Here is a 17298-nt window from a genome sequence, read left to right on the forward strand (position 1 = left end):
TGCAATGTGCACAATCAAATTTTATGGCATAAAATGAATAGCTATGTAATAGGTAGTAAGAAAATATAAGATGTATTGTTATTTACATCTAAAATAATATCTAACTTTATAGTATTGCATTTCAAGTGTTCTAGTCTGTACTATTGTAAACTCTCAATAATAGTAACAATGTGATCAATAAGCTAGATAACATTTGTATTGCAAGGAACTAGGATATTTTTCCCCATAAGGTAGAAATGGCAGCACTTCTATATTATTTGCTGTTAACTTGATAATGAGTCGTGATTGCACTTTAACTGGAAAACTGGTAAGAGAACAAAGATTCAGTGAGAGTAGAGGTAACTACTCTAAAGTGAAAAAAAAGAATAGAGTGTAATTCATTGTCTGATAATAATTGTCAATTTGTCAGAGATAAATGCTGAAGATCAAATTTTATGAAAAACGAGAACATACATATTGGATGTCTGCTATAGACGTATAGTAACTATGATATTAGGGCTCCAAAGACAATCAGAGGGCTGGAGCACCTCTCCTATGAGGAAAGACTGAGAGAGCTGGGGATCAAGGCTCCTGGGAGACCTCACTGTGGCCTTACAATACTTAAAGGGGTCTTATAAAAAGGATGGAGAAGGACTCTTTAGTCAGGTAAATGAGTAGGTATAATGATAGGACAAGGAAACAGGTTGCCCAGAGAAGCTGTGGATGCCCCATCCCTGGAAGTGCTTAAGGCCAGGCTGGATGGGGCTTTGGGCAACCTGGTGTGGTGGGAGGTGTCCCTGCCCATGGCAGGGGGTTTGGACCTAGGTTATCTTTAAAGTCCTTTCCAACCCAAACAATTCTATGTTGCTGTAAGATTTTTAGTTCTGAGACCATAGTGGACTACAGTGGCTCCTTGAGGAGTCCCACACAATACAGAGGAGCTGTCTACCTAGCTGAAGGCAAAACCGTGTGCCCTATGTACTTCTTCCTTGCACTGTTTGGGTACCTGCTGCTTTGTTCACATGAAGCGGAGCATATGGAGGAAAGCAAAAGAGGATTTGTAGAAGATCCATAAATAAAAATGGTCAATGTGTAGACCATTAGAGCAAAGTTTGTGAGGAAGTAACATTATGTTGTTGTAGTTTTGGATTGCAAAGAGCCATTCTTCATATAGTCAATCAAGTAATGGGTACAGTGTACATTTTGAATAGCTAGTGGTTTTATTCTACATCCCTTTGTGCTGCTGGTAGAATGGACAGAAATCTGGAAATTATGCCAAAGTGATGAGAGCTTCTGAAAAGAGTAGCGTGAATAGCATAGTAGCCCCAAAGGTGAGGTATTTTTCGCTGTCATTGTGGACACCATAGATAGGTTTTTGGTTTAGATTATACACAGTGATACACATAGGCTGTGAGGAAGTCCTTGTGCCTCACCATGATGTTGTCTACAGGCTTGCAGTCCCCCACAATAGCTCAACACAAGCCTACAGATTTTAGGATTAGTGATGTATTTTGCAAAGCTGCCATGACAAGCAGAATATCCTTTTCATTCTGTTTGGTCCTGACTAAATCCCAAGCCTTTACCAAGAATAATCAACTTCACATACCCAAGCAAACACCTTATATTTACGTGTTTCTCTTGTGTGCTCATTGGGTCCCCATGCACACCTTTGCAAATGCACCAGCAGCAACTTCCCCATGCCTTTGATGGGCAAAGCTGTGTCAACTCTTCCTGTGGAGAAGCAAAGCAGGTAAAGACAATTTTTTGCTGGTCACATGGAATTGCCCCTTTCCCCCCCAGCAGGTGATGGGCAGCTGCTCTGTTTCGCTGCTTGTCTGTCAGGACAACAGTAGCAGTGTCTTTGTCATGTCAGCCAGGAGATACCTGGTGAAAGGGATCCCTCACTGGTCTGATCCGTTGTGTGGCTCTGGGCTCTCGTTGTCTTCCTGCCTTAGATCAGCAGCAGTAGCCGTGGCAGGCTGATGAGGAATTCATTTGAGTGTCTCCTATTCTTCACCCTGGCATAGACTGTCATTTGGAAATCTCAGTTTTAGGCACTGAGGAGCTGGAAGCTCATGTGATCTGTGGAAAAAAATAGTCTGACAGGATTCTCTGCAAAGGTATCTCTACTGGATTGTAAACTGGCTGAGGGGAGTTCACTGTGAAGTTTTGAGTTGTACTTGCGGTTTTCTTTTTTCTCTTCCACCAAAGGATTTCAAGGTTGAGTGGAGTGCTTAACATTGTTGCTGGTTTTGACTAAGAATGAGTGAACTCTATGAAGCTGAATAATTGAGAGTATCCGTGGTGGAAGATGAGAAGGAGTGAGAAGTTTTTTGTTCTATCCAGCGTCTAAGGAGTAGTTACCATCTAGATCCTCTTGCTAAGAAAACAGCACTTAGAGTGGGAGACAATGGCTGGACATTCAGTCCATGGCAGCCTGGCTTATTCATTGTCCTTACTAGAAAAATATTTTTTTTAAAAAAAGAGAGAAGGGACTAATTAAGACCAGATTCAGAGAAGTCAGGACATGCTTTTTATTTTTATTTTTCCTCCAGGAATAGTATTTAGTTCGTGTCTGATCATGCATGATCCAGGATGGAAATTCAGAACAAGCCTAAAATGTATCGCGACATTATTTTACCTTTGCCCAGAGCATGGCTGTGTGTTGTAGGATTACTGGGACAGACCATTGTCACATGCCAAAATAAAAAATGCAAATCTAGCATTTTGTTCATGCGGTTAAATAAGAACAGCCTTGGACAATGGTTATACCTTTAATGTTTGTTTTAATTAAAAGCCTGAAACTCTAAGCTTACTTCTGGGATGATATCCCTCAGATATCCCTCCTGTACTTACATGAGTTAGTAGCAGGAGGCCCAATACGATTTTTTTTTTTCTGGGGCATTCCATTTTCTTCTGTTGTGCCCTCTGATAGAACTCCTTCTGTGAGGGCTTGTAGGACTCAGTCTGTGCACAGACATCAACCTTTTCAGCGTTCTTGACCTTGGATTGGGTATTATTGTCCATTACATTAATGTCCTATTGTACAGTGCCTCTCAGGAGTGTTTTGACAGCAGAGTATGATGACTGTTCTTGATAGTATAGCTACAAAGTCTTTAAAACTTTTTTTCTTTCTTCATTTCTTTCTTTTTTTTTTTTCTTTTTTTTTTTTTTTTTTCTCCTTCAAATTAAAATGGTGGGATCAAGGTAGGCGTAGTGCTGTATTCTTCTGGGACAGGAATGGGTGAGAACTGGATTGAGAAAGCAGTCTTCTATTCCTGAGGCAGCAGAAGATTAAATATCACAGAGATACTGTTATTGAACTCTGCTTGTGTTGCAAGCACAAGCTTGTTCTTACTTTTAAGAAATAATAATACAAAATGATGTGCCTCTGGTGTTCCTCTTGGTACCTCCTAGGATTGGTTGCAGCTAGACTTTCCTACTGGGGGCTGCTGTGGATCCCTGCTCCCTTTCTAATCATCTTCTGAAAGTACAGTGTGACTTCTGTTTAGGATGTCTTCCTTTTACAGTGGATTGGAGAGAGCCTGACTTCTGTACTGGTACATGGGAGTCAGAGGAACTGGCTTTTGTACTAATAGAGAGTTGAAATGAAGCCAGAGTACATGCCAAGACTCAGAATTCAGGAGTTTTTCTCAGTATGATAACATAAAGGAAACCAATGTATCAACAATATTATCCCATTAGGAGCCCTCTGTTACTAGTGTTAGATGGTCAGCCATGAATGAGTCACTGACCCCCTGCAGGTAGTGCTATCAGGAATGAAGAAGTGCTGTACGTAAGTAAGCACTATGAGAACAACCAAGATGTTAAATGAGATGCTTCCAACATATCAAATATCCAAGCGGTAAACACGGTGTTGTACTCTAATCCTTCCTAATACAAGTTCTGTAATTTTCCTCATGCTCTGCTGTTACAGCTGTGTTGTTCAAGGGATTGCTTTAAAGAAAGTTAGAATATAATCCTTCTGCTGTATTGATCCAACAGAGAAAATCCAAGGTAAATGCTTTAAAAGTTACTACAAATGAAATACATGGTTAATATTTCAAATCATTTATATTTGAGGAGATTATACATGGCTCCACACGCAGATATTTTACACGATTATGAAGATTTCTGTCTCAGAAACTCTGTGGCTAACTTCAGCCTTTGCTGGAGCCTGTGAGCTCACAAATACTCATTAACTAAAAGCAACATTTGGAGAATGTATGTCCAGAAGAGAAAAGAAATATAAGTACTCTTTTGGCAGTCATGTGTTGGAGGGGGGCTTCCAAAGGGAGCTTCTGTGCTGGGGACTTTTTGGAAGATATGCCCCAATTTGATAAGTGATGTTAGAGATCAGATCACCGAAGCATATGGTAACAAGTTGGAAGATGGTGTTTACCTCAAAATTCTAAAGCTCTTAAGGTTAGAAAAGCTCATTTGATAAATGCAGTGTAAAAATCCTATCTTAAAGCTGTATAACAGGAGCTTGGAAGGTGTTTGTACTTGGTTTGATGTGTTACTTAGACATTTTGAAAAAGGGGTATAGAATGGGGAATAAATTATAAAAGTGCAATTTATTATTATATGAGAATTTAAAGATAGGATGGGAATTTAAAGGTAGGGATTAAGCATGCTTTACAAAGGGTTCTTCTGTGGGTGATGTAGAATTCATCTTCAGTTTCATGTACTTGAAATTCGAAATTTGGTATCTTCATGGAGTAAGGTGTTGAAGCTCCAAATTACAGTCAGATCTAGTTAGTACAGGTAGAAAGACTGCAAATCCAGATGTCTACTTTAGAATAGAACTGAATCTTTAGCTTTTCACTGAGAGCCTACATGCCAGAGATGCTCTTCAACTCCTTCCTGAGATAACTACTTCGAGGTTTCAACTAAAGAGGTGGCCCATCCGTGTATGCCATATCCTGAGTGCAGGCCCAAGGTTGTGTCTCAACAGAGGCACGGGACTGGAGGAATTTCAGAGGAGGACAACGAGAATGACCAAGTCTGTGAAAACCACCACTGCAGGAGTCAAATGGAAAGTGTCAAGTGTCCACGATACCTTTGCTATGTAAGTGCCAATCAGGAAAAATTAAAATTGTTGAACAAGAGCTACCATGCCTTAAAAAGCAAACAAATGAATAAAATGTCTTCCCTTCCTGCCTAATAAAAGATTTGGCTGTCCTATATAAGAGGAAATGGGATGTGGAGTCAATTCAGATGGTTCACAACTACTCTCCACCCTGTCCTAATAAGAAGCTAAAAGATTGGGCTGTGAAGGTGGAAAAGAAGGGCTTATGAACCCCATATGCTTCCCCATATGGTTCCTTTGGACTTTAATCCCAAGGAGTCAGCAAGGACTCCTCAATCCAGAGCTATGTAGGTGATCGTTCTGCAAGAATAGCCTGCTACCTGAGTTTGCAGGGAGCAAGAATGAAGACCATTCTATGACCAAGGTTAACCAGGTTTCTGCCTTCTTTATATTGTTAGAGGGGGGAAAAAAAAAAAAAAAAAAAAAAAAAAAAGAGGGTGTCAAGGTTGCTTTTACTTTTTACTGTGATCTGAAATCTGTCAGCAGAGTTGGGGCTCTTGGGCAAGGGAATGGTGACTACTCCAGTGATAAAACAGACATCCTAACTCTGTCCATTTTTGTTCCTAAGGAAACTAGAATTTTTGTATCTCCTGTCTTCAGACAAGGGTAGATATAAACCTGATGGTCTGTCTTTGGGGTGGGTAGGCAAACTATTCATACGTACTGAGCTCTATGCTTCAGTAGACTCTGTATACTAAATAAAGTTTTAGTTAAGTGCTGTCTGACTCTCTTTGCCTGAGGAATATTTGAAGCAGGCAGTTTTTGTTCTGTCCTTCTTGTTTGCTGTTGTGTGGCCATCTGTGAGACCGTGGAGTAAGCAAAAATGAGTTGGAATGAAAAACTAGCACGTAGTATTAAGCTGATCCAGTTTACTTGTGTTGGCACAAGAGTAACTGTGATGTGAAGGAGGATTGCCTGATTATGGGAGGATGGGAATGGTGTCAGTACCACTTTTTGTTGTTTGAAAATTGCAGCCTGAGAGCTTCGTTTCCACCAGTTCAGGGAAGCATTACATTTACAACGAAATTTACAGACTTGGGTTATAGAGGTGATATAAATAGTCTGTCAGGATTTCTATATCAAAGGCCTACTGAGAGGAGTTTCTGGCTTAAAAAACAAGTTCTGGGCAAAATTGCATGCTTGTTGTCTGTATTTGTAGGTGCTAGTTTATGTTTGTTTATTTTCATTCAATTTTACAGAAAATTTAAAGGTTTAATTTTTTTTTTGATACCTTAAAAAATGAATAGTGTTGCCTTCTGCTTTCAGTTTCAGCATTAAAGCTATCTCAGATGCGCTGAACATTAGGCTCTAATAGTATGCTTTAAAAAATCAAACTGATCTAGTTTTCATCTTTGAAGAGCTGGCTACTATTTACAGGCCTTCACTTCTTGTTTGCACCGTGGTTAATGCTGTGTATGTTCTGCATATTGCATAAGTCACATACTGCTGACATCAAATACAGAAGACTTGACATACGAATGTATTTCTCAGTCATGCCTCAAGCACAGGACCGAAAAAAGGGTTGACCTTAAGACCTTCACTGTGGCGCAGCTATTATATTCTCGGTCAGACGCTGCCTCCACACGGCACGCTGCTTCCTTACATGCCGCTTACGTGATTTAATGAATTGATTGTTCAGTGTGAAGCAATTTGAAGGGATCTGTTTTTCTACATCTGCAGTGAGATTGTCAAAAGAAGGCTGATGGGACATCACAGCTAATGCTGCCTTGTTTTCAGAGCTCTGCTGGCATGATGCTGGCTTAGGCTTTCACAGTGAAGTTTTGCACCTAAGGGCTCTGCAGTGATGCGTGCCCAGCAGCAGGTCTGGTTGTAGGGAGCAGGGGCAGCAATGGACAGCAAGCAGTCAGTTACAACAGTGCCAGGGCTTGCTCCTTGGGCAGGCAGGTAGAAGTCACATTTCTGTATCTTTCCGCTCCTGGGAATTGCTCAGATCTTTCAGAGATCTGGGCAGTCGTAGTGTGCTCTTCTTCCTATGTCTGTGAGGCAAATAAACGGCAAATAGTGATCACAAATCATATGCAGGGATTTATCTAAGATCACATACAGGGAGTAGGGTTTGTGCTGGCATCTCCCATGGCCCGATGATTCTTCCATACCAGTGAAGCATCCTCCTGACTCAAAGCCTGACCAAAGTTCCCCAGGTGAAATGTCTGGCCTGCTTGTGGTTTTCTACAGAGACTTTGACATTCCTCCTGTCACTGATCTCTTCCTTGCCATCTTTTGCCCCAGTAGCATCCCTCAAACAGAATCCTTGCAGACAAGTGGAATAATATTCAACAAATCGGTAAAATAATGCAGTTTCTCTCCTTTTTTGAGACTGTACAGGATACTGGGAATCGCTGGTGCTAAGCACCTTTGAGCTGCATTTATGCAGGAGCAGAAAAATTTGTTGTTATGACATAAGTGTTTATTATTGAACTGTGCAACTTACTGTAGAAAATATTCTGTGGGTATTTGTTTTTCACCCATCTGGAGCCACCTCAGAATTCGTACTTGTCTAACAACTCATCTTAAGTGTATACAGTAGGCAGGTATATACATACAATCGAATGCTAATTACTTTCCCACTGATTAAAAGAGAGACTGGAGTACTGCAGCTGATGTAGACATATGTATAGTTAAGTAAGGCAGTTATTACTCATCATTATATGATAGCTTCTGTCACCGATAATGGTTTAGGGGCTCAAAGAAGGCTTTCAGGGGAATTAAATTTACCTTAAAATCCACTGATTTATTATCCATATAAAGATAGGCCCTTAATTTGAATGCAGAAATGATTGATCATCATTACTGTCGGGGGCTCCTACACATTATCTCATAATAGAAGTTTGATGTGCTTTACCTGGGAATTTTTTAATATCCACGTACCCATTTTACAGGTGGAGAAGCTAACACAGGTTGAGAAATGTATATAAGTAAAATTAAAAGTATTAAATGTATGCATATGCCTTTATAATCTGGATAAAATAGATAGCTTTCTATTTTTTATTTTTTGAAGCCAACTACAGTATTTAAGATCCAAAATGGTGCTAAGTGTAGTTTGAAGTCTATAGAGATAAATTGTCATTCTTAGATTATAGGGTGGTTTCCTTTATCTCTCTGTCAAGTATTTTTCTGTCAGAGAAACTTGAATGCTGGAGCTTAACTTTCCATGAATCTGTATGAGAAATCACTGAAAATACTTATTTTCAAACCTTGTTTTCTTTCCTCAGATACCTTTTTTTTTTTTTTTTTTTTTTTTTTTTTAAATTAATTCCTTTGATCAGGAATAGGTTAGTTGCATTTATCTGGGGTAATGTAGCATATCTGGCATTTATGTGTTTTGTTAGCCATGAGTAACTGTAATTTTATTAAGATTTCTAGCATGTTCAAATATTAGACTTAAGCCCTGTCCTATGGCAAATACTAGTGTTTGAATATGCTTACACAAATGTTTTTATTCTCCTAGAAGATAGCGTACTTAATGTAATTGGTAAATCAGATATCTAGCGCTTCATTGTAATGCTCTACTTTACATGTAAATTATGTTTTGAAGCACCATATCTTTTCTCAGTAGTGATTAATCCTTGAAATAAAGGGGGAGGGGGAAATAGCTAGTTGGTTTTAATGATGCATTCCTCCTTTGGGAAAGATTAACTGTGTACAACTTTGTTGAGTTTAGCAATTTGCAATGAATTGTTGAGTTGTCCATAGAGACCAATTCTGTTCTTCCAGAAGAATGTTCACCAGGTTGCATTACTCTCTGTTTCTCTAAAGGAAAGAAGTTATTACATCTCTATCTAAAACACTAGATAGTATGTTCATTGCTGGCATTTGGACTTAACATAAATCTAGGAAGTAGAACTAGGCAGTAATATGTTTAATAGGCAGATAGAGGGAGAGGGTGACTATTTCAAAACATGCTCTTATTTTGTGTCTTTTTATCATAGAATCATAGAATGGATTTGGTTGGAAGGATCCTTAAAGACCATCTAATTCTAACCCACCTTTAGGTACTTCAGAAATGTTTTGCATTTCTGAATTTCAGGTTGTATTTGATGTTCTTTGTCGATTCATCTTAGCCATCTGTGACACACTTGCAGTTAGTCTTTAATATCTTTGGTTACTCTACCTCCTTTTCCCGTTCTTTCTCTTTTTTTTTTTTTTTTTTTTTTGGTGGGGGATTGTACATAGCTATTCATGACTTGGTTAATTTTGCTGAAAGACCTATTGCTTTCTGCACCTGTAAGTCCCACAGAAGAAGTGTGAATGTGTGGTAACATCTAGCTTAATTCCTGCAACTGAGGAGCAACATACCAGTGTAAATGTTTGGATTTCCTATGAGAAACTATGGGGGATTCTTGCTAACTATCTTTTTTGTGTGTGATTACGTAGGTTACACTCCACAAAAAGTATCAGACCTGTGGGTAGGTACTCTTATTTGAGAGAGCTGCTGAATCTCTCTTAGTTAAGTGGACTCTGTAAGCTGTGTCTTTATTTGAGACTTAGCTCATGCTCAGGAATTAATAGTAGCAGAGAGTGCTGGAGCAGCGATTTGTAACTGTGCTCAGAGATAGTGCAGCCTTTTAGAAGTTATCTGGAGGAAGAGATTGATGGATAGCAATCAAGCACAGCAACATCTGCATGTTGAATCAGTTTAACATCCATACACAGAAGCGTGATGGTCTTCTTTCATTCTGACATGGAACAACAAATCACTTACTAACAGTGAGAACGGGTGTCGATGTTCCTTCTCACGCCAGTTAGTGCACCATGTGTGCGATGCACAGCAATGTTTTTTTCATTGTTTGTTGTGCTAAAACTGTACTGAGAACTGGCATTTGAACATGAGATGGCAATGAATGAAAATGCTCCTCACCCTTTTTGCTGGAATCTATTGCAAATGAGCATTGTGGATGTGGGACTGATAGAGCGTCCCAGATTTCCCTTGCCAAAGGCTTGGGCTCAGAGACCATTAGGAGTGACAGTGTATCTTTCCACTTAATGGAAGAATATTGCAGTATGAGTAGGTGCATTAACATGTTTTCATTTGCATAGGTTTTGTCTGTGTATTTCACAACTTTGAAAGTATTTGGATGTCAAGTGAATGATGTGAAATAAGTAAATTTAAAGAATACATACAACAGACAAGTCACACAGTTTTTTTCTCTCCCTCTAAACTGCAGCCACAGGAACAAGTCTTCAGGCTGGTCTCATCCTTCAGGGACCTGGAGCTTGAACCAGGGAACACCTTATGGATGGGAGATGACGGCAAACAGAGATGGAAGAGACTACTTCATCAAGTAAGTGGGTAGCGCGAGCTGTGCACACCGCAGCACAGTGCTGCAGCCCTGCTCCTAACAGTATCTTCTCAGAATCCTAACTCCTGTTTCAGCCTTACACAGTTTATGTTTCACTGTTTTGTTTTATTGCACACAGATTTGACTTCACGGATCCTTATCCTTTAATAAGCGGTGTTTTGGTGCTTGGTTATTTCATTTACTCAAGCAAACACTAATATAATGACCTGTAATTTGTTGAGGAATTGCAACAAATGTCATTAACAGAACATGAAAATAAAACTTCCTTGTTTAAAGGACGAAGAAAAAGGGCAATTCTGTCTGGGATTAACAACTCTCCTCCATCTCTGCCACATGAGCTCTTTTAGCTTGTTTAATATATTCATAATACCAGTAATGAGAAAGTGCTCGTTTTGATCCTGTATAGTTAGTATTCTAATTCTTAGATTATCTATAGTCCTTTAGCTCTGAATTTAAAGGTTTGCAAAATAAATGTCCGTGCAAATAATTTGATCATGAACAAAACTGCGTTTTCGCAGTGAAAACTGTGCAGAATTGTTTTTTAAAATTACTGAAGTGGCTTGGATAAAATACAGCTTTGTTATCCTAGCAAATGTACATATGTGGCTTTGGAACTTTTTCACTAAGAAGGGGTGGTGGTGAGTTAGCAGAACAATTGCTTAGTATTGCAGCATTAGTTGCTTTAGCTTATATATCATTTTAAGTCCAGCATTTTGTTTCTGCTCATGAAGGCCTGGTTGTTTTTTTGGTTTTTTGTTTTTTTTTTTGTTTTTTTGTTTTTTTTTTTTTGGTTAGTTGGTTTGATTTGATTTGTTTCTAATTATTATTTCATTTTTATGTTTATCGGTCTGATTAGAAACTTGCAGATGCTTTAAAATGTCTTGGATGAGAATTACAGACCCGTCTTTTAACACAGAGTATTAAGATCAGATTTATTTGAAATTGACTATTAAAACCCTAAATTCCCTGCAGATTCTTCATCTGCAAAAAAAAACATTTCACAGGGTTAGATCCCCTTTGTATTCATCCCCTATTTGCCCAAGGTGCATAGCTTGGCTTCCATAGGAGGCATTTGCTATCAAAACCAAAGCAAGATTTGTAGCAGTTTGGTAACCTGGAAGCAACCATGATAAGGCTTTCAGGGGTTAGAGAGATTTCAGACATGTCCAAATTGGAACAAGCTGTCTGGGTTAACGAAGGCTCACAGCTGACTTTGAAATGTCATATTCTTTCTGTAGCAAGTATTTGTCATGCTTTGCATGTCTGAGAGACACAGGCTGCAGTGCTGGGCAATGCGAAGCTGAACACCAGGCACGATATAACTATATTAGCATGGGTTTTCTGCCTGAACTGATTAGGCTTGTCAAAAAGTATTGGAGAGCCTCAAAAGCGCTGTGGTGATAAGACTGTGCTGCTTCTATTACTCTAGTTAGTGCAGGTACCTGCACCTGTAAGGGTTGCAGACCTAGATGTCAGTAACTAGCAACTGCCTGGAGTTCCTGTAGAGAAGGTCTTTCTCAATATCAGAAACTTCTCTTCAGGGATGTCCATTTTTTCCTTAGAATGTCAGTATATTCTCCTCTGCCTGACTGAGATTCATTTGAACAATAACATCCAATTTCTGAGGACAGGCACCACATTTCATTCCTCTTCTCACTGGTCACATAATGGGATGCTGTATTCGTGTAACTATAAACAGCTGTGGCTTACAGAATGCAGTGCATTAGTACTCATTAATTTTGTAATTTGGGAGCATTTTCTAACCTGCAGTCGATAATGATTATTTGTCTTTTTTTTGTTGTTTGTTTTGGTTTGTTTGTTTACTTTCTTGATTGCCTTTTAGTACCTTAAAGTGCTATATCCCCCTCTTAAAAGCAGAAAAATTAATCTAAGAAGAAAATGTCATAACAAGCAATGCCAAATTAGCTCTTAAGTAATGTTAGGCTTGTTTTTGTTGTTGTTGGTTTGTTCGTTTGCTGGTTGTTTTGGTTTGTTTGTTTTGCGTGTGTTTTTACAAGGTGCTCTCTCTCCATTTCCTTTGGGGCTCTAGTCTTCCATTTTTCTCTGCATGTGGATAGCAGGTAGAGATCATAGAGCTAAATAAGTTGCAATCTAAGGTTAAGATCTTGTCAAAAATAATTTAATTTAATAGAAGTCATGGATTTAGCAAAGTGAACCCACTTCTTACAGTCGCAGAATTCTCTATGGGCAGGCAAAAATTATGAGCTTGATGGTAACTATCACTTGATTAGTTACGTTTCATGCTTAAAATACCTAACAAAAGATGTATAATACAAACCTTACATGAACAAAGAATACGGTGTAATTTCAGAAACGTAACAAGTAGAGAGTCCTGCTTTTTCACACATTTCAAGTGTTTTAGAAACACTAACTGCTGTAAAAACACAACATACTCTATTGGTAAATCTTTCCTGAGCTTCACATGCAAGGATCTTTGAGAGAGCAAGGATCTTCTTACGGTTGCACTTCGGCAACCTTCACTCTAAAAAGGAAGGCTGCTGGCCTTCTTTCGCTAGCTAGCTACAGGTATAAAACTGAGTTATTGTAACAAGTGCATGTACCTAAACTGTCATTTTTTTGCCAAGCATAGTTTTAACTGGTAGCCTAGGTTTTACCTAAACCTGTTGAACCTAGTTCTATGTCAGGTTTGTGGGTGTTGAAAGTTTATCCCCTCCACAGCATCTCACTTGTGACTATTTCTTGTCTTTTCATATCTCATTTTAGTCTAGCTCACACTAAAAAGCCTTGCTTACTTTGCAAATACCTACTAGAAGAGCTACATGCTTCTCTTGATATTGCTATATTCTGACATTTTTATTTATTTATTTCTCTTCCTTTCTGAATTGGGCTTTTAGATACCACTTTTAATTCTCCCTTGCAAAGCTTAACAGAATCGAAATGATGGACTGGGAACTCCATCCCACTGCAGAATAAGCTGTGGTATGATAGCAGTGAGGGTCAAAGGGATGGTTTGAATTGCAACGCACAGGTATGGAATTACATCTGGAGCATCCTAGATGATGACATTAGTCAAAGTGCATTCAGGTAAAAAGAAAAATAAATTGTAGGATGGATATTTTGTACACAGTTGGTCTCGAGGAAAAGTGTCTCTCTCTGGATTAGAATCACAGAACAGCCCAGTTGGGAATGGACCTCAAAAGATCACCACGTTCATCCTTGCACGGGAAAAGGGAGCCTAATAGAGATCAGATAGCACCCAGTCCAATTGCATCTTGAAAACCTCCAGCGATGTGGATTCTCCCATGTATCTGGGGAGGTTTTTCTAGTCATTTGTTGTTCTTACTGAAAAATTTATTTCTTATATCAAGATGAAGCCTCTCCCAGTGCAGCTTGTGTCCATTTCCTCCTGTCTTCTCCATGTGGCTCCTTGTGCAGGGAGACTTTGTCTCTTTGTAGCCACCCTTTAAGTACTGAATACTGTGATGAGGTCCCCCTAGAGTCTTTTGTTCTCCAGGACGAAGAGACCTGTTTCCTTCAGTCTTTCCTCCTAGGGGCAGGTTCTCCAGCCCTTTGATCACCTTTGTTGCCCCCCTATGGACCCTCTCCAGTTTGCCTGTGTCTTCATTGAGCTGCAGGGACCAGACCCAGATACAGCACTCCATGTGTGGCCTGACAAGAGTTGAGTAGAGTGGGACGATTGCATTTCTGTCTCCACTGGTAATGTCCCTGCAAATGCAGCCTGGGTTCCAATTTGCCTCTGTCCCAGCCTCCAGCATTGCACTGCTGACCCCTGTTCAGCTTGTGGTCCTCCATGGCCCCCAGGCTGCCTTCAGCAAGGCCGCTCCCCAGCCACACAGATCCTCGCCTCTGCTGGGCTCTGTGGGTGTGTTGTCCCAGGTGCAGGGCCTTGTCTTTGTGGAACTTCTTGCAGCTTGTGCTTGACTACGCTTCCACATGTCCAGGTCTCTCTGGAAGATGGCTCTGCCTTCTGATGTTAGGGAGACCAGGAAAGTAGAAATAACTCCTGTACTGTAGGTCTTTTGCAAAGGAGGATGTCCTTCTTCCCTTTTTCTCAGCATTAATATCAAGGGAGGGAACCAAGGATGTAAAATCCTAGTATCTGTGCTGTAACATATTTCTTTGTGTCACAGTCTTGCTTTTAGTAGTGTCCAGAATCCCCAAATATAGCCTGTACGGAGCCAAGAATCTGTCAGGCTTGCAGGGTCTCTTGGGATCTACTTGAGGGCTTGGCATCAGATTTGTACCTACTTAAATTGCTTCACAGTGATGTGTTGCAGTTGTCTCTACTGAAAATTGATGTACAGTTTTGTTAGCAAGGCTGCATATATTCTAACTATAATGAAGTCATACTATCTGGAAAAATAGGAGCTGTCCTTTCAGTGCCTATTATTTGTTCAAGGAAAGCCTCTTTGGCTTTCCAAACAAATGCTTTTGCTAAAACTAAACGAAACTATGTAAACGAAAACAGTATTAAGATTTTTTTCCTTCTTTTTTGCCTCAGAATTTTAGGAGTGAAATTGTGAGATGATTGTTGGCAGTTCTGTCAATAAAGGAAGAAGAGAGATAAGCAAGATAACATATCATATTGTCTCCAAGGCTTTTTATAGCCATACAGATTAACAAATTGCATCACACTAAAGGAGAGAAAGCAATTCAAATCCTTTGCTTGGTTTTGATTAAAGATGTATAAACCAGGTATTATCACAATGAAATGTGCACATGAGTTCTGTACAAGCAAATAACATAATTCATAGCAACATTAACAGTTTTTTAGTTAAATAATTTACTTAGTGCCATATGTACATATCCGTTCAAATGCAAGCAGACATTGTAATTTTGAAATTGTGGGAGGAATAGAGAATTCAGGAGAATCTTTATGTGAGATGAAAAGTAATTATATAGTGTCAGTGCAAAGGCTTTAAGGCGTGAATGTGAAGAGATGTTTATTCTTTCTGCTGAAGCAAATTCGGTTTCTTTCAAATCTAAGAAAGCCTCTATGGCCTGAACTAATCAGTGGTAGCTTCCTGTGCCAGGCAGCACTTTGGTAAAACTGTGAGAAGAGCCTTTTATCAAAATATTTTGAGATGTCACTATCAATTCATTATCTCTTCTGTACAGATGGCACAACTAGGGTCATTTTGCAAGCCTATAAAGTACTTTTATTAAGTTTAGGCCGTAGTAAATTAAAGTTTCAGAACTTCACCCATTCCCTTTTAACTTGCCACTTTTACTTCAAATAGCCTTATGAGATAAGTAATACATTTTAGTATGGGAGGACAGCAGTCATCTGGTATTCTGCCAGCACATTTCTGTACAGCCCAGGCTATATTAAGCTGGACCTTCAATATAAAGCGCTTTGCAGTGTATATGTAACCATTTCAAAGGCCTATTTTCTAAGCATTTATTACATATACTGTGTGATGTATGACAATGAGAAATGTCTTTAACACTAATATGAATACAAACATGAATCTTAATAAAACATACTCAGTGAGATTGGAGATATCAAGCAAAGCAGGAATATTTTGGTTGATTTTGTCCATTTAGCTTAGCCTCATGGCAATTTCAGGTTGCCCAAGGTTCCACTGCTGTGATCTTACTGACTTTCTGACCTATACATTTTCACCCTTTTTCTTGTGTCAGTCTTGATGCCCAGCAGACCTGGAGGGGAGTTGATAGAGGGAAATAAACTGACAAAAGCTAATAAAAAATCAATTCTACAGAGAAAGTAATGAATTTTATGTCAGTTTAACTCCCTGAGCCACTCTTCCACATGGTCAGGCAGAGTTGCAGATTAGTTGAAGATGGAAGAAACCTCTGGAAGTCAGCTGGTCCAACCTCCTACTCAGAGCATGGATAATGCCAGGTGGTGCCACAGTGAAATACCTGATCAATGAGAGGACAGGGTTTCAACAGATTGTGTTGGCTTAACCTGCCCTACAGTGGCACACTAAGGTGCAAGCCAAAGCAACATTTGCTGCCGTGGAAAGTCACACCCTTTTGACTCCTATTCCTATTTAACTCCTAAGGTATTATGTACTTTGGTATTTGTGTGGATTTTGGATCTGGCTTCTGTCATCCAAATAAAGAACCAAGTCTGTGAAATCAGACTAAATGAAAAGAATCATAGCCCTTTGTCTGTGGGCTCAAAGCAGGAGCAGTTCCAGTAAGGTGTAGTTAGTTGTTATACTTTTAAAATAATTTTTCGGAGGACAGAATGTTACAATATCCTTGTTTGCAGGACATGCTATTGATCGTGTTTACTTTAACTCTTGCTATTGCCTTGTATAGAATGACAGGGTGTGTCTGCATTATCAGTTTGGTTTTGTCCCTATTTTGCTCCAAGGACCCTGACCATCTGTACTTCGTGCACATTAGTTTACTTCTGGGCAGTCCGGAACAAGCTGAGCAAACTGCTGGGACCCCGGGCATGAAATATAGGGCAGCACATGCAGAGGTCAAAGCCTGCAGCCTTACTGCTTGGCTTGAAACCACAGGTCAGTCCCTGAAAAACACAGCAGAGCTGGTAGAGACCTACTCATTGAAAGTCTTTCCGAATCTTGTTATGTTAGTATGATGTGGTTGTTGCACTGGTTGAAACGTGGCAGCATGTATTTTGATATCTACAGTGCCTGTTGCTTTTTACTGATCCTTTTGTATTTAGCAATGCTGAATTCTCCCAGGTTTCTTCCAGGTGCATCTGCAAACTTAACTTTTTTTTTTTCCCCTAAGATACATTCTCTTGCATATGACATTGTCAGCTCTGTGAGATTTGGGTTGTTAAAACATTGCATTTTGTTTTTTTCTTGCCTGGTTTATTTCAGCAGTGGCATAGTAGCTATGAAATGCCTGAATGTCAGCTTTTGTCCCATATGTGGGACATATGGGTGGTGAGTTTGTGTT

At 39.5% G+C, this 17298-nt stretch overlaps 1 protein-coding gene across 3 annotated transcripts in view; it reads left to right on the top strand.

Annotated features, from left to right (window-relative positions):
• FRMPD4 (FERM and PDZ domain containing 4) overlaps positions 1–17298 on the top strand; it is a 321656-nt gene that overhangs the window by 184845 nt on the left and 119513 nt on the right. For all 3 annotated transcript variants that reach the window (XM_082766504.1, XM_082766505.1, XM_082766506.1), the window contains exon 2: positions 10258–10374. In XM_082766504.1, coding sequence (XP_082622630.1) covers positions 10258–10374 — 117 coding nt within the window. The remainder of the gene's footprint in view (positions 1–10257; positions 10375–17298) is intronic.

This window comes from Aythya marila (assembly GCF_965140915.1).
Source record: "Aythya marila genome assembly, chromosome: 1".
Classification (NCBI taxonomy): Eukaryota; Metazoa; Chordata; class Aves; order Anseriformes; family Anatidae; genus Aythya; species Aythya marila.